Genomic DNA, 22,034 nt, shown 5'->3' with positions numbered 1-22,034 from the left:
AAATTTGGTAAGGAGGGCAGATGACGGAAAGAATGAAGAATATTATTTACACAATATATGGGGCAAGTTAAGCCTCATGTTAAGCATATAATAAAAACCTGGCTTCGCTATAATTGCCTCCAAGATTCCATTAGTAGAGTATGCTAGCAAAACCCGAACAGGCAGAAAGAAAACTAAGTCGAAAAATTCACATGAAGCTTTGGAAGAACATCTGACTGACTTTTTAATATTTGCTTAGACTTCCAATTAGATAATGCTTTAACGAGCCTGAGGGTAAATCCCCAATCAGAATGCATCAATCAGTGAAGTAAAAGTTAGTTCCTTTTCACCTCCTTAGTCTGAATGGAAACCAGAAGCAATACATGACACGGCACAGGAAAGCACCTTTTTCTTTTTCAACAAACCTCAGCTTTCAAGACAGATTTCATATAAATACCCCTCCATATAAACACATAGTCATAAAAAAGCTTTCAAATCTTTTAAGGCCTTACATTACTTAAAATGGAAAAGAATACCTGACTGTAGTTGAGGATCTTGAAGACAGATTCTGAAACAAACAGTATCTTCCCTCTGTCACAGCCCACAACAAAAAGAAATCCATCTGCTGCCTAATTAGCGGCAAAAAATAAAGTTACACATCCTCATTGCATCATTATAATATTTGAAAACACTTTGTATATAGTAGAATTTCTATACTAGGAGAGCTGTCTTAACATTTAGAAATGACTGAGTCAACAGGCAAGATGTGAAATTACAATAAAGGTTTTTTTGCATCTGCAAACATTTTTGGCATCACTCTGGGAATCATGCCCAGAATCTAAAATCACTTCTATGGGAAGAAAGAATCCATGTCTTGTCCAATAATATTATGATTATGTTTAATAATGCCTTCAAATTAAAATATTCTTTTAAATGTACTTACTCCATGGTTCCTCTTTTAGAATCCAAACATAACCTGGATATTTACTTCTGTGCCTGTAGGCAAGTAATTCCCATTTGAATACTACTCTTTTCCTGTCACATACAAGCATGCAGGATTAGGCCCTAATTTTATAGCCTGAGAGTCACAACACTGCAGAAATTAAACTCTGCATATGCTGCATCTGGACACTGTGGTGCTTTACAAATTACACAAGCTACTGGAGGAGCTTAACTATTGAGAAGTGATATATGCTTTCCGTGCTATAAAAGCAGCGTACAGCAAGAGGCCAAACATCATGTTACATCAGTGACCTCAAAAAAGCTTTTTGCTATATCGGGGCATACTGAAAATCATGTCGAGGTAGCCCAGAGCAGAAAGTCTGCAAGAAAACAATTGATGTCATTCAGAATCATTCCATGAAATAACTAAAGATTCTGACGGTTACCATCAAAAATGTCAGATTTTCCTCAGATCTCCGTCTTAAATCATATGCACTTAAATCAAGAGATGCTAGTTATCGTTGAAACCCATTGACTTTATGCAGTAGTCTTGCAGATTTCTACATGATCTTCCATTACCAGAACATTCTTAAGCTGATATACGAGGCAGAAAAACACTGGTGTTTTGCTTTGAGACAGTTACCTTCACAGCCATTAATATCTCTTAATTAAAAGCTGAAACGTACCCTGAGAATGAGATGTTTTAATTCATCATCTGATAGAAAAGCAGGCTTATAGTTTGCTTCTGTATATGGGTTTGTAGCACCTAAAGAAAACAAACAAACAATCCCCATATCACAAACTTAACAATACACTCAAATGAGCAATTCTCCTTTGGCTCCTTGTTATACTGTTATTCACTGCAGGTGTTCATTAAAATGGAAGTTGCATTTGAGTTTTGTTCTACTAGCAACATGAGCTCTGTTGGTATTAACTCAAAAAAAGGATTAATCTTCTTTGCTAAAACACAAGTACTGCATTATGTAGTAATACAAAGTAAATGCCTTCTGAGATAGAAAAGTGCTCCTCTACATATTTTTAACCCAAGTGCTGTGCTTGATTTACAGTGTATTCTCAGAATTAGAAATTAAGAGATTAAAGAATAAAAAACTTCAAACTATTTATTCTCTTTATAACTCAGTAGAACATGACAAGGTCATGGATAATGAACAGATTGCCAGTTAGGAACTTAAAAATCATTTCTCTTATTCCATGCCAAAGACAAAAGCCAACATTACAATGACATCATTTCACAACACCAAAAGCCCCAAATCAGCAACAAATGAGGCAGATATTTATTAAAGAGTAATTCTTCTCATTCTATTCCCTTCATAAAGACAAAAGAAAGTCATATTAGTAACCACTGAAGTGCTGCGAAGCACTAACCTAATCAAATGGCAGTGGCAGAAAAAGTTAAACCTTTGAGAAGTGCTGGGATAAATATGATTGGAAGAAACCAGGTCTCCTAGAAACCAGACCAGTGACTTTCTTTAAATTATCTGCATCACTGTCTTTTCTCAGGGGCATATTTCCTGAAGGCTTAAGCTTTCCCCATCACCACAGACTGCACCCGAGCACCGATTCACTCTTATATGAAGCTGTAGGACATACAGAAATTGGTAACAACCCCAACTCTTCCCAACCCACGTGTTTCCCTTCAGGTGCTTATAACAGAAACTGGTTGAAAAGCCTAAAGCTGAATTTTCAAAGTAGTCCTCACTCTTTCACACCAAGCTAACGGTATGAGCACAAACCCTCCTGTAGGAATATCACCTACACCTAAAATCTAACGTCTCTGTCCAGCCAGTTTTGCTGCCAGCCCAAGAGCACCGCTCAGTGCTACATGAGGCTCAACTCTGTGCTGTGGGCTCAGCCCTTTGTGTCCCCCCGCCACTAGCTGCCACTTAAGCCCTTTGTCCCACCCGGTGCCTCAGCTGCCTGGCTTTTGTTGAATCCAGCGATGCTGATCAATCAGAGGATCGCCCACAAATTTCCAAGTCAGATCAGGATATTAGACCACGAACCAGTAAGCTGTAAATGAATGTGCAGCATCAAATGCTAAGAAAAGAGGAGAAATCCTCCCAAAATGTATTAACTTACTCTTTCTTGGTAAAAGGGCAAGAAAATGTATGGCTTTGGGGAAACCCAATTTTGTCAACGTCCTCCAGGCCCTTCCTGTCCCTCAACTCACCACGTAAGGTTTTCATGTGCTGCACAGCCATTCTCAACACCGTCAGTTTATCCAGCTTCCGAGACATCGCGTTGCACGTTGGTACCAAAGACGCCAGTTCATCTATAAAACTGTTCATTTTATCTCTACGTCTCTTTTCAATCTGACTGTGAGCCTCCCTAAACAAGTAAGGTGGGGAGGAAAAACAGAAAAGCATGAGAAAATAAACTATATTTTTTAAAAAATCTCCAAATGCAGTATAACAAAACCACAAAAACAACCTCCTCCTGATAATTAAGTTACCCTCTTATCCTCGTGAAAAGGACACACACATCCGGAATTCTTCAAACATTTTATGATCATTATTTAGGTAACTGTTAGAAGCAACAGGCAAGGCTGCAGTGCAGGGCTCCAATTTACAAGAATACACATCTAATGTTTGCCATACAGTGCACTGAATCCTCAGTTCTGACACAATGCACTAAACAAAACAATTATCTAGAGATTTCGGCTGCCGTACAACACTTTTGTTCTTACCATGTATACTGCAACATAACTGGAATCATGAAGGTCACAGATAAGCAAATGCCAGGGTAGATAAATATGGAATAAAGCATTCAATAAAGAATTTGTAATTAGTATGCTATATGAATGTGCTAAATAGTTAAAACTACCTTTTGCTGTGGCAATATAAGTCTTCTACTCATCCTATAGCCTTCCAGTTTCCAAAGTATTTGAGATACCGCTGAACTAAACTCTTCCTAATCAAGAAAAATGATCATAACCTCTAAATAATTTAATTTTTGTTTTATATTGTGCCATATTGAAGAGTCACTGTTAACATTTTTACAACCCACCGTTGTTTGAAAGAAATAAGATTAAGAATGTAACATTACCAGAAACACATAGACAATTTCAGTGTTAATATTAACAGAAGCGACTAAAAGCAAGTTACCTACCAAATTAGAATTTTCACAAAACTATATGCAGTTTATACATGAAAAATGTTAACAGTGCAAAGATATGGAAAAATAAGAGAAGGCCAAAAGTAGAAAATAAGAAACACATGCAAATATTTCATATATGGCAAAAGGCAAGAGAGAATTCTTTTCAATATACTTGTTTAGAGTACTACCTTGCATTTTTTATTCTGCCTTGTTGGTCTGTATACTCCAATCTGTTGAGAAATGATACCACAAAGTTACAGTTGAAAACAGTAAAACAGAACCACAGAATCACAGAATCGACTGGGTTGGAAAAGACCTCAGAGATCATCGAGTCCAACCCTTGGTCCAACTCTAGTCCGTTTACTAGATCATGGCACTAAGTGCCATGTCCAATCTCAGTTTAAAAACCTCTAGGGACGGCGAGTCCAGCACCTCCCTGGGCAGCCATTCCAATGCCTGACCACTCTCTCTGGAAAGAATTTCTTTCTAATATCCAGCCTAAATTTCCCCTGGTAGAGTTTAAGCCCATGCCCCCTTGTCCTATTGCTGACTGCCTGGGAGAAGAGACCAATCCCCACCTGGCTATAACTTCCCTTCAGGTAGTTATAGAGAGCGATGAGGTCACCTCAAAGCCTCCTCTTCTCTAGACTAAACAACCCCAGCTCCCTCAGCCTCTCCTCATAGGTCTTATGTTCAAGTCCCTTCACCAATTCTTTTAATACATCTTACATACCAACTGATCCTAATTAAAATCAATTTTTAAAAATTTTAATATTTATTCAACCTTTCTTCAGAAAATATCATTATTTTTAATATTGTGGCTTCATGTGTTGGGTTTCTTTGTCTGTTTTATTTTGTTCAACAATCTTAAGCCTTTGTCCCGGCAAAGAAATAATGTGGGACACCTGACCACAGTGACACTGAAACCAGGTATCTACACACAGGGTCCTACATCAGTACTGTGGAGCTATCGTAACATTTTGGTGACTCTATGAACAGTACCTTCCATGTTGGTCATCTTTATCTGTATCCATACCTTCCCTGCAGAAACAGAATAAAGCAATAGATTACAAAAATCAAACGGGATCAGGAAACCTGTTATCAAACTATCATAGAATAAAACATTCTTGTCATCTTTAAATCATAAATACAAAAATAAGAATATAAAAATGAGAACCTAAAGGAGTTGTGTGATTTTTGTAATACTAAAACATTTTCTTAGATGAGTTGTGTCTCCTCCAGAGCTAACAAAATGGCACAGTTTGATGTGTTTGACAGTAAAACATGCGGCAGTTCAAAGATATCATCTGTTATAAAAATGTGCTTCAGTTAACTAGAGGGAAAAAAAGGACATACCAAAGCCGATATTTTTCCTGCCTTCATCAGAAATAGGACTACCGACTTGCATTTACTATAGTTAAAAGTTTGACCAGAGGCAGCCTAGCGTAAAGCTCATAAATTGCCCTCCATCACTTTGTGCAGATGTCTGGTGTTGTACACGTGGGCTTGCCCTACGGTACCTGATGCTGGGATAGGAGATGGTATAATAATAATAATCTACACCAAGGAAACACTGGGAACTGCCAAATGCACAGAGAGTATGGGAGACCGTATGAAGCCAACCTGGCATGTTTTAAATGAGTCCAGCTTTCAGTGTAGATACATGGCTTACTTTTGTCTCAACATGAAAAAAAAAACATTAAGGAAGGAGGCATGAGGACTAAAACCAAGAGGGTCCCCCTAATTACATTGTAATGTTGTGACCAGATGTACAGAAAGAAGTAGGAGAACAAAGCTTAAGTTTTCATAGCCATATCCATTACAAAAAACAAGGTGAATGCCTAAGACTACAGCACTCTTAGACAAAAGAACAAGGAAGAGAACATTTTGGTATATATAAATCTGTACGACTGTGCTTAAATGGACACTCTTAAGCCTTGCTTATTCTGGTTGAAATTTAAGTAAAGTGGGAGGAAAGGCAAGGAAAAACACAGAGCACCTTTTTAAAGTGAAACCGATTATTAAAAATATTTATACTTACTCAAAAGGAAAGCCATCAAGTCTGAAAAGAAAGAGAAATAAAGTACACGATACATAGGAAATAAGAATAGAGTCTTACATTTTCTGTTGAAATTCTCAAGCTAATTTATACTCTATTCGAAATGAAAAGCACAGTGAAAACAAGACAATAGCAGTGAATATATTCTGAGACAAGCTTGTTGAAATTAATCTACTTTCTGAAAGAATAATTCTGCTTTTTAAGAAAAGAGAATAATTCATTACACTTAATGTGAAAAAACTAGTAAAACAGCTAACCTAAACTACGTTATGCAAACCACTGAGATATTGTTTCATCTTCAGAAATGAAAGATCTGTGCTTTATGCGTGTTGCCCTTGTGGTTAGATAAATGGGATTTCAGAGCATGTTAAGGCCAGAAATAATAATTTTTAAAAAAGCATCCCAAGTTTCTCAGTTTTGGATTCTGCCCGGGAGGACAGATGAGCATCATCTTCTAGTCAGTACTAAAGCCCTAATTCTGAAATTTATGTATACTTTATCATAACATAAGGAAATTAAACAGAAATTCTCCATGCAAGCTGACTGCTGGCATCACATCAGGACTGTAAAGTGATCTGAAATACCACTGAGCTGTAACATGGTAAGAGTCTATGTTTTATAAAAGCATGAGGAAAACCTTGTAATATTATCCATTAACCTACTAGTTATTCCTGTTCCACATTGAACATCAGCCTTCTTAAAAATAAGCATGGTAGTCTTCCATATATTATTCATGGCACTTTCAAATAAATTCTCTTAAAATTAGCCGTTAAAAGAAGCTGGAACAATGCTAAATGTTCTCTTTGTCTCTGAATCTGCACATTTGAGTTACTGTCTTAGTCAATGGCTCAAAGCACTTGTGATGCTCCCAAAGAAACAGTGGGCAGCTCTAGAGCAGGACTTAGGAACGAGGCACCACTTTGCCAGTTATGATGGCATCCTTCAGCTACAGGATGCTTGTTGTCACAGAATTCGTTTTATCCTCAGAAAAACCCAGAAGGCAAAATCTCAAAAGAGGTACAAAATTAGTTACAAATGCTTCAGGGCAGTTTGTTTTCTTAGCATGCAGTATTTCAACTGAAAACAATACTCGCAAGAAATAAACTCTTTCTCGACCTGTGCATGAAGTCTTGAATTGAAGCATTTGGCTAAAACAGACCACAGTGGAGAACAGACAAACCTTGCTCAAGTGACAGCAACAGGTTGGACAGGAATTTTCCTGGAGGAGTGGCAGGAAAAAGAATTGAGAAGAAGCTGCTGTGGAGAGCTGAAAGCACAGCTGATGGATACCCTCGCCTGTACTGGAGAGGTGAACAAAGAACCACCCTAAACCAGTCAGGTTCTTCCTTTCTTACTCCCTGAGTTCACTGGCGAATGAAGCATAAAACTGGACACCCAGGGAATTTATGGAAAAAATAAACTGTTAAGAGGCAGCAAAAGCTGAACAGTAGCATTTCTGAACATTTCCTGCATATAGAAGGAGGAATCAAGGAAGTCTACTTTAAGTTCTATTTTAAAATATGAATATTTACTAGTCACTATTTCCTTTGCAATACAACATGAACTGTGGTATGATGACAGCCGTTGTAAACTTGTTTTACTTAGGATTCAAGGCAATCGTGTTTTCACATATTTAATAAAACGCACACACAGCCTGAAGGGCAGAATTACAACTTACAAGAGCAAGCTGTCTTTTGGAAAAGAGGACTTGAGCAATGCTTCCTACCCAGAAGAATAAAGATGGAGAAATCCTTTCTAGAGAAGAGGAAGTTGGTAAGATTGAGGCTGTTCACTGACTTTTGTAATAGTCAGTTCAACTAGAAGGAGTCACATACTTTTCAGGAAGACTGAACGCATAATAGAGAGAGTATGGATGCAGTAGATTTGTGGTCTTTAAACAGTATGTAAAGTTTTGCGCCTAAGTTCTCCTAAAAAGAAGTCCTATGCACAGGAAACCTAATTCTTAATTGTCATGCTCAGCATGGATGAAAAATTCTACCCCTGCCTGTAAAAAGAACTGCCAACGATCCAAAGGCCTACAATGATAAAATTTGTGCTAAGTTACATAAAAATGGGCTACGTCATTGTATTAATAATGGATGCAATCCATTCATAAGTTACCCCGCAGCTAGACTCTGTAAAGTTACAATACATATGGGGTTTGCATAGAGACTTGGAGTAAGTGGGTTGGTCTTGGTGTACCTAATGCAGAACACATCACACATTTGGAAAATTGGGTACTACAGTCCTCACTACTCTAAAGCAGAGTTGGTGTGACTTCTTTCTGTTTCAAATGCAAGACAGAATCTATGACTTGGATAGTGCTTCTGAGCACTGTTCCTAGCAAGCTCCCCTTGAAGAGAAGCAGTTTTCTTGAAACGAAATCACATTCTACCACTTACTCAGAAGAAACCAAGTTTTTCTTTTGTCAGGAACAATAGCCAACAGTCAAGAACCAACATAAGACTGAATTAGTTAATTAAATGAAAGGCAGGTCTACTGCTGCAAACCAGAGACTACTCAGATTCATACTCAACTGGGAGACCAAAAAAGCTTCATGAGGCAAAGGTTGGCAGCACACTGATAGGAAGTGACTAAAATGGCAAAAAATAGGTGAAGAAAAGGAACTATTCCCAGTTTTGCTTCTGCTTTTTAATAAATTTATTATCTTCCCTCCCCCAGCCAGACATTCTGTTTCCTATGTAAATGGCCAATATAATCAACCTTCACACTGCACATTTCATCAGTGTTCATTTTTTCCCCCTCATCAGCCAAAAGTTTCGTTGGTCAGCCCTACCCCATTTGATAGCTCTCAATTCAAGCTGCAGCAAGATGAATGCTTTTCTTTTGCTATTGAATAATGAACTTTGCTCTTAGTGCACAGTAGCTTTTTTCTTTATTAAAATGTTTACAACAGGTTGTCAAGAAAAGGCTGCTTAAAAAAACACTAAAAATATTTCTGTCATCTCCCCCACTGTATTGTTGTGCTACAACATCTATTTAGCAATGTTAAACCAAGAGAAATCCAACTTACTGATAATCAGTAGAGCTTCCCTTTCTTTTCCTATTACAATCCATTCCTGAAGTGCTCAGGGAACTGGAGATCAGGTCAGCTGGGTCTGGTGACATAAAGTCACTAATTGTAGAAGATATGTCCATCCTTTGGTCTGCCATTGGATTGTCTAATTTTGATGAAAACAAAACAAAAAAATCCCAACATCATCAAACCCCCACTGCGTTAATAGAAGCAACAGAAGCAGAAACTTAAAAATTTTTAGCCAAAAAAAATCCCAAATCTTAGTACTCTTAAAAACTCAAAATTCTATTATTTTCTTTTAGTATAAAACAGATAATAGGCAATTTTTTTCCTTTTCCAGATACAGGTGTACTGAATATTTCATACAAACCATGACCATTCTCAAAATACATTCCTTAACGCAATTGTTTTTAAAGAATTGTTAGTGTGATCTTTAACCAAATGACATTTACTCTTATGGTAACTGTCGAGCCAATTGCTTGGATAAGTTTTGTCTGTCCCCTGAGTGGGAACACCGGTTTTATTGTGTCTCCCCATTTGAAGATCATTTTATCAAAGTTCATAAGCTTTAAGGGTTCTCATTCCACTGCATTGCATGGAACCGAATTCAGAAGATTTCCATAGAAACACAGGTTAAATAAACATCTCCTCCATAGTACATCCCACAAATAAAATTCTAATAACCCAATGATGGTCTAAGAAGACTAGTTAAATGTACAAACAAATCCAATTAGCTTTTTCATCCAAAACATACAAATTTTAATCCTTTGGATTGCAAATAGTTATATTGTTGGAAGAAACCCTGTGAAGAGTTTATTATTAAATGGCACCAACTGAGAAACAGAGCAGTTTTTACCTGAAAGCCTTTCTTGGAAGCCTAGATCCACCTGGGGAAAGATGATGATGCTCAGCCTGAAGCAGTTGGATCACCTTAAAACTCTTCCATGCCTCATATTCTGTTAGTCGAGTACTTTCAAAAACCTGAATGGGACAAGATCAGCGAGCTTTAAAAATACCTTCAAAATAAATTTGTTTAGAACAATTACTTTAGACATTTACAACAGCAAATAGATGTTTTCTACTCAAGTATCACATTTTAATTTTCCGTCATCAAAAGGGTCCTATGTTGGTATGTGCACCTTCAATGGACCAAGCTTTGGAACAGAAGGAATCTCTTCAGCATCACTTCCCTTTGGCCCTGCCTGTCATTCTTTGGTTTTTGCATAAAACTGCTCTGCTCACAATGATGAGATCTGAACACATTTGTTGTCAAGATGCTACTAGAATGAGTCAAACTGCTGTCACAGTGCAAAACACAGACTTAGCCCTTCACTCCTTATCCCGCCTCACTTTTAAGGTGGCCATAGCGCTGAGACAGTTTGGGCTTGGCTTACCATTTTATTTTCCCTTTTAACACCCAGCTGGCCTTTCAAAGGAAAGGATGCCAAACATAATTCTATTCCGCAGGCTTCAAGTTTTAAATAAAATCCACACCCCATATTATAACTCAAATCCTCAACTGTGTGTCCCAACTACAGTGTAAAGTTAGTGGCTGGTCTGCAGGTGGATGTCCCTCCCTTCCAGAGTCCTGTCACAAAACAAGTTTTTCAGCAAAACTTACTATGCAAGACTTAAAAACTGTTCCAGGTCTGTCTATTGCAAAAAACTTTCAGAGTCTTTTGGATACACTGTTTTCTGGTAAATGCATCTGTGAACATTGTGACTGACTCTCCAAGCTGCAACAACAGCAGAACTTCCCAATTACACACATCAGCAAGTTCCCATGACACTCTCAGAAGTTTGCAAGTCAAACCACCACTATTCTGTCAACACAACCACATTATAACCAATTCTACTGAACCATGTACATAGACATATTAAGAGTTATAAGCCAACAGAAACCTCACAAAATCCAAAGTCAACAGAATAATTATCTTCAGCTCTGCAAGAATGGCAAATTCAGAATTTATTTCAAAAGTTTAAATCATTTAAATCGCTGCTCCTGTTACGGTAATAATAGCCAGGATGACAGCTCTTAAACTTAAGGTCAAGCAAGTTCTTGCCTTAATACCACCGACCTGTCACCAGAGGATCATTGTTCTAGAAGCAGAGCTTCCAAACTGCTGCTGAGGGCTCATCATCCATCTCACCTGACAACTTCTCCGTGGTCCTTTCTCAGAAATGAAAAAGGAATCCGGTATTTGCGAATGTGTGGACATACTGGTACAGGCAAGTGAAGAGGCCAGCTGACACCAGAAGGTCACTGAGAAAAGCTAAATCAGTACAAATTTAAGTCCAGTTCTAATTGCTATTGAATCCATAGCTGCAGTTCATTTTGCAAGGCTTCCATTCACACTAATACAGTTACTTGTAGATCAGGTCTTACTTTCTTCCTGATCAGCCTTCTCCTAGTCGTCCGCTTTGTGTCTCTTACTCAAAGTTGTCCAACAACTACAAACTTAATTATGTTACTGTGGTTTATGAGATTACTACAGCTTCATTTACAAGCCACCAGTTAAACCGCAGTCACTGACCATTCCTCTGTGCTTGGTTCAGGTGCAAAACCACTGTCTTCAACCTCAGCTGATGTGCAGGAGTTAGTTACAGCTAAACTTAGTGTGCCCTGCGGCTAAGCCCTATGAATCCAGTGTTAAAAGTACTGTCACATGCCGCTACCTATGATGCCACTTTTTTACTGTGTCCACTTACTGTGCATCCGTGATTCAGTCTTGGCACCTAATATAAAGCCAAAGCACTATATAATGTATGTATTAGAAACAAGTAGTTTCTCAATTTTCTGGCCCAATCACTCACAAATAACTTTCAAAAACTCCTGAACTGCTCTATATGTGAGTGTACTTGTTGAACTCATATTTTACTGCTTAATATAATTTCAAGGACCACTTACAATGACCTCAGACAGAAAGCTGGGATGAGCTGGAATTAAAAAAGAAAAATTGAGGGAAAAAAAGAAGTATTTGTAAGTTCAACACAGTCCTTTTCCTTTAAGAAACCTGCAACAGTCAGCATTTTAGCTTAAGAATCAGAATACTGCACAAGTTACTGGTGTGCTCTAATGTAAATAATAATAATAAAAAGCTTTCTTGTTCATCTCAAAACAAAAGCTCCCATGCAGTTTTATAGAAAAATTCTTGAAATCAAGTATCCATTCAACTTGGATAAGTTTAAGTCTCTTGATCATTTAAGCAGAACAAAGTTATATAAAACAGAATTCTCAATTTCTTTTCAAGTCAGCCCTTTCTCTACCATGTCCCAAATGCCCACCCCAGCTCCAACAACCACAGTCCTATATTTTAGCATTAGAGGAGTTAAGAATCATACATGTCTCTTGAAATGAGGTTTAAAGTTAAGAAAATGTCAACTCAATGATCAGAGCAAAAGTCAGCATGCCCCATTGTAACAAATAGTGAACAGTTCAGAGAAATGTTTTGTTGCAAGCCTTCCTTAAAATTCTGAAAAAAATGACTATTTTAGTATCTTTTCAGACTCCAGCTGCTAATTGTTCAATGGCTAAAAAAATCCTCTACGAGAAGGAGCACAAAAGTCACCCATATATAAACAAACAAAGTTCAAATCTTCCATTTGCGCCGCCCAGCCTGTTGCCAAAGGACTCCAAGGACCTACTTGAAAAAATGCCATGTAGTTCACTTCCTGATTAAATTCTCCTGTGGCTGAGAATCAAATGATATTTTGTCACTGTATCGCATGACAGTCTCTCTCCAGGGCCCCTTTGGGACTACTTCCTTGAGGATTCCCCTCCCTTGCATTCAGTCTTTCTCCAATCCCTTCTAACAAGGCTAATGAGACAGTAAAAACAAATCTTACTGTTCATCCCTTAAAAAAAATAGATGACACGTGACTAGTTTAATCATGCAGCAAAGCTGATCACGAGTACATAAACACCTCTGAGCAAATCAAGGTCAGAGCTAAAGTAGGTCAACTACATCTGCCAAGCACCCATCTGGGAGTCAAGACCTTTTTATACAAGCACCACCAGTTTCAGCTACCCCTAGGCAAGAGTCAACTGTCTCCAACATACATATGTATTTATTCTAAAAGAAACGCAATTCATAACTTTATGAATCATATCTCAAATTTCGCAATGACAGGAACACTGTGGTGTGGTTTCCTTAAGAAGTAATTGAAAAGATACTCATTGTCCCTATGCGTAATGACTGAACCAAAAACAGCTCCAGAAAGGAAATTATCTCCTTCCCTTCACAGCAGTACTCCGTCTCAGAAGTTAACTGTCACAGTATGAACTAGGAAGAAACAGAAGAGGATTATTCATCTTCACTCTCTGTATGTCTTCAAGAGGCGTGGAGATGGATGGATGCTCCAGATGCGCACGCACTCCCTGATGGCAGGAGAGCCCTGCTCGGCAGCACAAGGACAGCAAGTGGCCCTGGGGGCGTTTCAAGGTGCACATTGGCAGTTACAAGCAGTTTCTACATCAGAACCTTTATTATTAAATACTCAGTAGGAATCAAAGGAACATATTTGAACTAAACCAGTGGTATTTTCCTCTTCCTTCAATCTTTAAGGAGCAGCTGTCACAATACTTCATATTTGCCCAATATATTGATACTGTTGTGTTTTAATGACACATTTGTGTGCCCAGAACTTCCTAATACTATTTGCAAGAACAGCCTGTGCTCCCAGAAGATAAAAAGCCCCATGGCTTCCTCTCACATGCAGATGCATCTCACCATAACCCTCTGGAGCAAAGAAGTGATTTTACAGGGTTTCCATGTCGAGCTCATCCTTTTACCACTGACTCACCGGCGTGATCGCCAGCCCCAGCAGCCTGCAATCCACGTCTGAATTCTGGAACTCAGACCCTCAGCACAGGCATCCCCGCCTCGCAAAAGGCAGCGGCACAGCCGGCTGCTCAGGCGGCTTGCTGTTCAAATAGCTGCTCCCCATCTTTCCCAAGGAAAAAGCAGCAGGCTGGAGGGAAGCATCCTATGAATTTAAACCAGTCACAAAGCTACAAGATGAATCATCTTGACTTCGGGGAAAAAGGTCTCCAATAAACAGAAGAAAAACTCCACAGGCACAAAGAACATCTTTCAGCTCTAGGAAGTTAATGTAAAGGCAGTTTCTCAATGGATCGATATACTGTCCACATGCACTCCCCTCCTGAAAACAAGACTGCTCAGCACTAGTGTCTCTGAGAAAAGACAGGATGAGTCACATCTGGCATCACTTCACTGGAGTTTCCCAGACTGTCACAGTGGTAACAGAGCCACAGGACAACATTCTGAATTTTGTCTTCTTCATAAAACACTTAGACTTCCAGTTCAAGAGAGGCATTAAATCCCATCTCTCCTTGCTTAAAAGGGGAAGCACTTACAACTTTTACCTCCAGCTATTTTAACAAGAGACTTCCCTGTTGCTCCAAAACGAAGAATAAATGGTAACTAAAATAACTTTCTCTTGCACTGAGGGGCTCAGAACTGGACCCAGGAATGCAGAAGTGTCTCACCAGTGCTCAGTAAAGAGGAAAGATCACTTCCCTGGGCCTGCTGGCAACACCATTCCCAGGGCAACCCGGGAGGCTGTTGCTTTCTTTGCTGCAAGGACGCCGTTGCTGGCTCATGGACGGCCAAGCTGTTTCCCACCGGTCAGCCCCTAGTCTGTACTGGGGCATGGGATTTTCCTCTCCAGGTGCAGAACTTGGCATTTCCCTTTGTTGAACTCCATAAGGTTCTCATCGACCCTTTTCTCTGGCTTGTTGTGATCCCTCTGATTGGTAGCTCACCCACATGGTTTATCAGTCACTCCTGTTTTGTATTATCTGTAAGTACAAAGTTTCAGACAGCATGAAAGAAAAAGAGGCTGGTTCTCAAAACAGAACAGATTTAAGAACCCCTCAAAATCCTAGCTCATGTTCAACAAAGCCTGCTAGTTTACAATCATTACTGAAAGCCTGATCTAGTATAAGCTCCTCGTCAGCAATTATTAGACTCTTAGAGCTCCTGTTCTTTGAAGTAAGCTTATGCTGGTCCATTCGGATATTTCATTTTGGGCAGCCATCAAAAGGAAACATCACAAGGGAACTAATCAAGGCCTTGTGAAAAGGTGGTGATGCACACTTTTGGAAATCAGTGCTAAGATGCTGTTTTTCCCAAAAGAACTGGGCCTGCTTCAATAACCAAACCTTAGGTTTCCAGAAACTGCTTCCACAGGGAAACCAAATGGATGTGCCTTTCTCGAGAGATCAGATTTCAAGGGATTTCTGCAGCACACCCACCAAACACACACATGAAGCAAGCTATAGCCTCTCTACAGGCTTCTGGAAGCAACAAGTACTAGTCCTCACATCAGCAGATACTGAGCAGAACTACATCCACGCTCAACTCCTGAGCTCTGCCACAGCGGCCAGAATGAGAGTAACCACTTCAGGTGTCTCTACCTAGAGCAGGAACCAGCCAATTCTGCCTCAGAGCCAGACAAACCTTTTACTGGGTGCCTTATGACATTTTACCGACACACCGGTATCCCCACAGGTATTCTAGGAATTCATTTTCAGATTTCATCTCAAATATTTAAAAAATGGATATTTTAAGGAGGCTTTTACAAAAAAGTATAGCTGTCATACTAAATCTGTAAGATGACAGCAGATCTCCTACAAAGAGTAAGAAAAATTACACAAAGAATTACACCCAGGTATAACTACCAACACAAAATCCACCATCAATTGGGACACTTCTTCATGCCTTTGGATGCCTTATTTCATCAGGTCCTGCTGATCAAAAATATCCATTTTGATTTCACTGGAAAAGGATACAACTGAAATGGAATAAAAATTGGTTATCCTGAGAAAACAGCTGCTTGTAGAAAAAAGACAGAGCTCAATATCGTAAGTGTTCTAATTATTTACCAAAAAAACAGACAAAAACAAAACCACCAAACCAACTTAAAGCCAATGCTACATACATTTTGTTCAGCGCAGCATCTCAGAATTTCTGTAGTGTAAGTTCTAGAACAAAATAATTACATTTTACATTTAAAACCAGGGTTCACCAGTGTTAAATACTGGTAAAGTAAGTTCACAAAGTCTACGTTAAGCTGCAGTATTTAATATTCATTTATTCGCATCCTTCAGAAGACTCTGTGCATGTGTGGGAAGGAATAAAGTACTATATTTTTAACATTGTGGGGAGAGGACTTAAAATTAATATACAACAGAAACTTTAAGTTCTTTGGGCCAGACATCTCATTCTACTAATTTAACACTAAAATTCATTATTCTGTTAGTCATGGCAGACCCACGGTTACAAACAAAACAAAACACCTACTCCCTCAGCCACTGAAATATGAACTTAGCTGTAGTTCTCAAACTAAGCTTCCCAGCCAGGTCCAGCCTCCAATGTGTGAAGGAGACACTGTTTCACAACCTTGTTTATTGACTCTAAGCCATCCAAGGGATTTTGGGAGGGCTGACAGAGGGAAATCCACCCTACCATGTGGGTAAATCAATAATTGAGCACTGATGTGCTGTAAGTAAAAACCCAATCAAAGTTATTGCTGACTTCTTTAGCAGCTTCTGAACTTCCAGTGTGCTTTGATGAGGAAACCTTCAGTAAAAACCCCAACAAACCACAAACCAACAACAACCTTCTCAATTGAGGAGGCAGTGGTTCTGTGAAGTCTCCCAAGTTGTACACATTGCTTCTCATCTGCCAACAAAGTAAGACGTCTTATCTTGTGCTGCACCGTAGACTCAACTTCAAAGCAAAGATTATTAGAAAATCAAAAATTTCTCCTTAAGAGGACTGTACACAACCTGGACTGACATTTCCAGGGCAGGAGAAGCATAGGAAATGACAAGTAGGTGAGCTACTTAACTCACTCCCCATGTTTACACAAACAGTAGCACTTTACAAACCAGTGCATCTTTAACTCGCAGCTGGGGATGCCAACGTTTTGCACTTGCAGTCCAAAAGATGCAGCTTTTGTTTCAAGATTTAATCCAACTCTTAAATATGTGTACTAGTTTATAGCAGACATGCTTTAGATACAAGTTTTAAGGATATCTTCACCCTTCAATTAACAAGCTAAGTTCCATACAGTTAAATACACATATTCTAATTTCAAGCTTACAAATACATGTCCCAAAGCCTAAATGTTCACTATAAGTATTGTTATGCCCATTATATGCTCTGGGCAAGTTTAATTTCCTTACTGTAGCTAAGTGAAGCCCCTGTAACCTCAACAATTTTGCAAATATTCTTCTTGCAGTTCATAATCCCCAAAGTTATCTTTCAATGGCAAGAAAGCAAAATCCACTCGCAAGAAGTTCTAAGAAATGTGCCTTCTAAAAGGTATCCATATGAAATTCCAGTCTAGCAAACCACTTTCTCATCTACTGTGAAGATAAGAGCTGTATGTCAGACCCCACTCAATACTCATCCAGTCTGACTTCACTGGAACCCATTCTAGGATTTCTTCCTCAAGCTTAGGACTCTTGCTTGTGCTTTAATTTAACTTGCAATAGGCTGTCTTGATTTAAAGATTTGAAGTGAGAACAAGCTATAACTCAATCCACTCTTCTCACTGGCCCAGCACTATTTTAGTACTCCATTTGTTAATCTAGCTTCCAATCACCAAATCTTTCCGTGCTTTTGTCAGGTTTTCATTTTCTTCTCCCCTCCTCATACTGGAGCATTGTAGGCATTAAACTAGACAATACATTCAAGCTCTGGCATGACTAATACTACCCAAGTAACATTTCCTCACTTGACTTTTAAATGTTATCCATTCAGGGATGTTAGCCATTTTTCAGTTTAATAGGCTAAACCACTACACGCTTCTTTTAGTGTCTGAAGTGCATTTATTAAGGTGACAAACCCACTCTCCTGCATTCTACTTTGGGTTGAATCACCTGGTTCAAATATAGTTAGACATACTGCACACAGCTGATTGTTTCCCAGTCGCATTATTACTACGACAAACACAAATGCATTTGGTATGTGTGAGACCTTCCATTCAGAGATCTATTAGCAAAAAAACCCTACAACTGAAGAGTTTATATCTTCAGGGAACAACACACAGAAACAAAAGGGCAAAAACAGCACAAAAAGGAGTGTAGACACAGGTGGTTGTACTTATACTTTATATTTTCATTCCCATATTTTGAACACTCCCTCTGGTCCTGCTCAGTTCCATCTCTGGCTGAAGCAGCCACCCCTGCTCCCAGCGCCCTGACGACCCGGCAAAGAAAACTCGACAGGCTGTCGGTTCCCCTTGGATCCTTGGGAAAAGCCGATATTCTCAGCCTGCGTGGAACCAAGCGAGGGCACTCCTGCTGCCTCTCTACTGCTGCTCCTAGCACACATACCCCTGACACTTTCATTTTTCCCCACTGGTTTCTTAAAAGCTCTTTTTGACCTGACTTTGCAGAAAATCAGCTGTCAAACACATATGCATCGCATCCATAGGAACATCAATATTTCTTCCTTCAGATTCACTGAGTACTCTCTGAGAGGCTCAACTTCATTTTTGTTCTCCCACTATACCGCTGGTTTTGGCATCACAGCCTTTTGTTAAGTGTATGAGTAGGTAGTCTGCAAAAAAAATAAAGGCTGCAGAAGAACAAACAATGATGGCATAGCTACTGTATGTGTTAACAAAGTTTATATGTGGAAATGGATACATTTGCAACTTCAAATTATTCACAAACTTCCAGTTTTAAGAACATAACCCCTCCCCACACAAACTCACGCAAACAGCCTCAGCTACTTGTCTCTGCACCTGGAGCCCCTTTCATATATGTGGAGCAACAATAAACACCAATATAAATAAGCTCAGCAGTTTGGTTTCCTAAAGTCACTCTATTTGCCAGTTAAATCAAAATCAAACTAGTGAAAACTGAGACACTGCAACAAATATAGCACTTGCATGTTTTCTGTAAAATATGCAAAGACACAACCGCCAAAAAAGATAGACATGCCATTTTCAGTCTTGTTCAATGCTTCAGAAATAATAACCTCCCCCATCCCTGAAATCCTGTTTTTTACATGAGCGATCTGCTGCTAGCACTGAGAAAGGCATTTCAGAATTATGACAGCTCATACTGTGGCATTATCTGATACTCCGCTCTCGAGACAGATTCACAGAAAGCAGTTAGGAACTGCAGCACTAGTGAAGACTGACAAGTAGGGCAAGTTCCCAGCACCACCTGGGCCAGCACTAATATTGATACCATGCATGATAAGCAGAATGGCTATGGCCAAAAACTACCTGTTCAGCTGCCCAGCCAACAGCAGTGCCCAGGACTGCCCCGGGACAAGGCAAGCAGGACTGCAGGACAGCTTCTTCCTGCCTCACCTCGTACTTTCACCTGTTTCAAGTGACTGTGAAACCAAAATGGCAATTAAAAGAAGTCCTTCAGCAGGACATTAAAAGTGAAGTTGGATGTGTCATCATACCATATACTGAACGCGTATGGGACATTGTCTTGGCTGCTTCTGCCACAGCACTAAATACTTTTTATGTTGCCTTCTCTCTTACTTGGACAAACTGGAATTTCTGTGCAACGTGACACATCTCCAAGGCGAGCTCCAAATACCCTCCACTGTGCTCTTCACTAAGGCCAGCATCTAGGAAATGTTTGCTTCTCAGGCTTTGTAAATCACAGCATTCACAGTAAGACTGGATGAAGCAAATCAAGTGACAATTTAGGGAGAAACCATGCAGAATATTTCCTGTCTTTAACATTCATGTCCAGAGTGATAATTACCACAGTAACAGCTATATGGCTCAGAAAAAGTCATATCTGTGTATAGCTCAGGATAAGCACCTCACAGCAAAGTTCCGCAGACCAGCTGATATAACTTCTTAGTGCCATCAAAGGGATGGCTTCTCTTTTTTCTTTCTCCCTTTTTTCTTCTCTTCCTTGTCACCCTTCCCCCAGATTTCCCTTCCAGGGCTCCAGCACAGGCTTTATACAGTCCCCAGAGCTTGCCTGTACAGTGTGTTGAATCAATCTGCTCATCGGGCTGAATAATAATAACTCGACAGAAAGCACAGTCTTCTGGGGGTTAGCAAGCTCCATCGTCTTACTGAAAGGTCAGATGATATCCAGAAGCAGCACAAAGCAAGAGGTGAGACATGAGGGGAAGGGGCAGAACTGTCCCCTTCAACGGCACTGAGTGGTTAAAATAGCCCTGGCACATCTCATAACTCCACTTTCAGATTATTCACAGAATCCAGCAGGATTCATTTTCAACATGCAAATCCCCACATGGTTTGAGCAAGGCAAGGTGTGCTGAAACCCTTCTACCGATCCACACCTGCACTGTGACATTTGCTCTGCTCGGGAGTTTGTTCTTTGGCGAATAACAAGTTATGAATTTATGGGCACAATAGAAGAATATTTCCACCCACTCTGTATTCATTGTTTCAGTGGGAGTATAGGCTGTATATTTTTGTGAAAGGCCTAGGGCAATAGGAAAGCCCTTTACAGAAATGGCTGAAGAAACATCTTTCTTTCTTTTTTGTGTTTATAGATTAATGCTGACGTTGAACCACCAAATTTCCAAGCCTTTGACATTCAGCTGCCAGAAATACATCTGGATGCAAGCCTCGGACTTGCATTTTTCCACAAAGGTTTTAAATATACGATTTCTAATTTAAATCAACAGTCAACTTTGAATGTGTACTTTTACATTCCAACTGAAACGGGATTCATATTCCGTTCATATTCCATATTCAGATTCATATCACCAAATCAAGACAACCCTTAATAAAGGCAGAGTAATGATCAGGGAACACCAGCAACACACTTAATAGGGTCCTTATACTATGCAGACACCATATGACTATTATCAAAGAAATAAAGAAAATACAGCAAGCGGTGAAGAACAGTGTGTCATCCACAGGGGAAAAACAATGAAATAACAAAAAAACATCCTGCCAACACAAAACATGGGCAAAACAGAAAGAAAACTTGCACAGAAAAAAAAAAAACAAACCAAAACACAGCCACATACACCACAAAAGGACTCTTGGAAAAACTGAAGGCTGCATTTTTAGTATTTTTTTTTAATGATTGCTTTTGCTTGGATCAAAGATCCACCCATGCAACAATCCCCTTTCTCTCCAAATGAAGAGGGGGTACAACACAGAGCAAAGGGACATCTGACTAACAGTTGCAAGCAGAAGTTCTTCCAACCCATTGTTTTATTCCAAAAGAGAACATTCCATGACCTACGCAGTCCGATCCCAAAGGAGCCAGGAAGGATCAACAGACATTTCACATTCCTCCACAAAAAGTTTAAGTAGGTTTAGATGATCTTATTTCCGCAAGTAGCAGGCTTGTGCCAAATATTAATAATGCTCTCCCTTAGTTACCACTTACAAATGCTCATAATTATTTACAGCTCCTGAACAGTACGGAGGATGACTTGGATATCACCCAACAAGTCCACAGCAATTTAATTTATTAGAAAATGGAAAACTTTCCAGTTTTACTCAGTAGAACAAGACAGGCAGTGACTTCTGTATAAGGAACAATCAAGTAAGCTAGTACTACAAAATCATCAAATATCATGGGGACATCACATAAAGCTTGCTTGAAAGACTGAAAACAACACAGCTCTTCACACATGAGGTGGCAGGCAACGGAAGCTCTTTGCCAAATAACAGGAAGGCTGGAATTTCATGTGTTTTCCAAAGAAAGGTAGGAGCAGTTCATGGAAAGGAATTCTGCGGAGGGTTACCACAACGTATGGCTTGCAAAGTCCCCGAGCTGAAAATAACTGTGGGCCACTGTTAGGGAATGGGCTGCCTTAGCTTATTGAATTATTTTGTATACTGCATCTTTTAGAACTTGTTTAGGAACTAGTTATATAGAATTCACTCAGAATAACA

General features: G+C 39.4%; 1 protein-coding gene across 9 annotated transcripts in view; it reads right to left on the bottom strand.

Moving 5' to 3' along the window:
* Nucleotides 1-22,034, bottom strand: part of BMAL1 (basic helix-loop-helix ARNT like 1) — a 55,450-nt gene that overhangs the window by 16,502 nt on the left and 16,914 nt on the right. For 5 of the 9 annotated variants that reach the window (XM_065066299.1, XM_065066297.1, XM_065066301.1 and 2 more), the window contains 7 exons: nt 9,991-10,115; nt 9,132-9,279; nt 5,041-5,079; nt 4,227-4,268; nt 3,113-3,270; nt 1,608-1,687; nt 516-608 (listed from right to left, as the gene is read on the bottom strand). In XM_065066299.1, the coding sequence (XP_064922371.1) occupies nt 516-608; nt 1,608-1,687; nt 3,113-3,270; nt 4,227-4,268; nt 5,041-5,079; nt 9,132-9,271 (552 nt within the window). In that variant the 5' untranslated portion in view covers nt 9,272-9,279; nt 9,991-10,115. Of the gene's footprint in view, nt 1-515; nt 609-1,607; nt 1,688-3,112; nt 3,271-4,226; nt 4,269-5,040; nt 5,080-6,079; nt 6,101-9,131; nt 9,280-9,990; nt 10,116-22,034 lie in introns of all 9 variants that reach the window. The other 4 variants (XM_065066295.1, XM_065066293.1, XM_065066296.1 and 1 more) reach the window with 1 other exon arrangement.

The sequence above is a fragment of the Columba livia genome, chromosome 5 (assembly GCF_036013475.1).
Source record: "Columba livia isolate bColLiv1 breed racing homer chromosome 5, bColLiv1.pat.W.v2, whole genome shotgun sequence".
NCBI classification, from domain to species: Eukaryota; Metazoa; Chordata; class Aves; order Columbiformes; family Columbidae; genus Columba; species Columba livia.
Note: the sequence above shows the minus strand (reverse complement) of the source record. Positions and strands in the feature narration are given on the sequence as shown.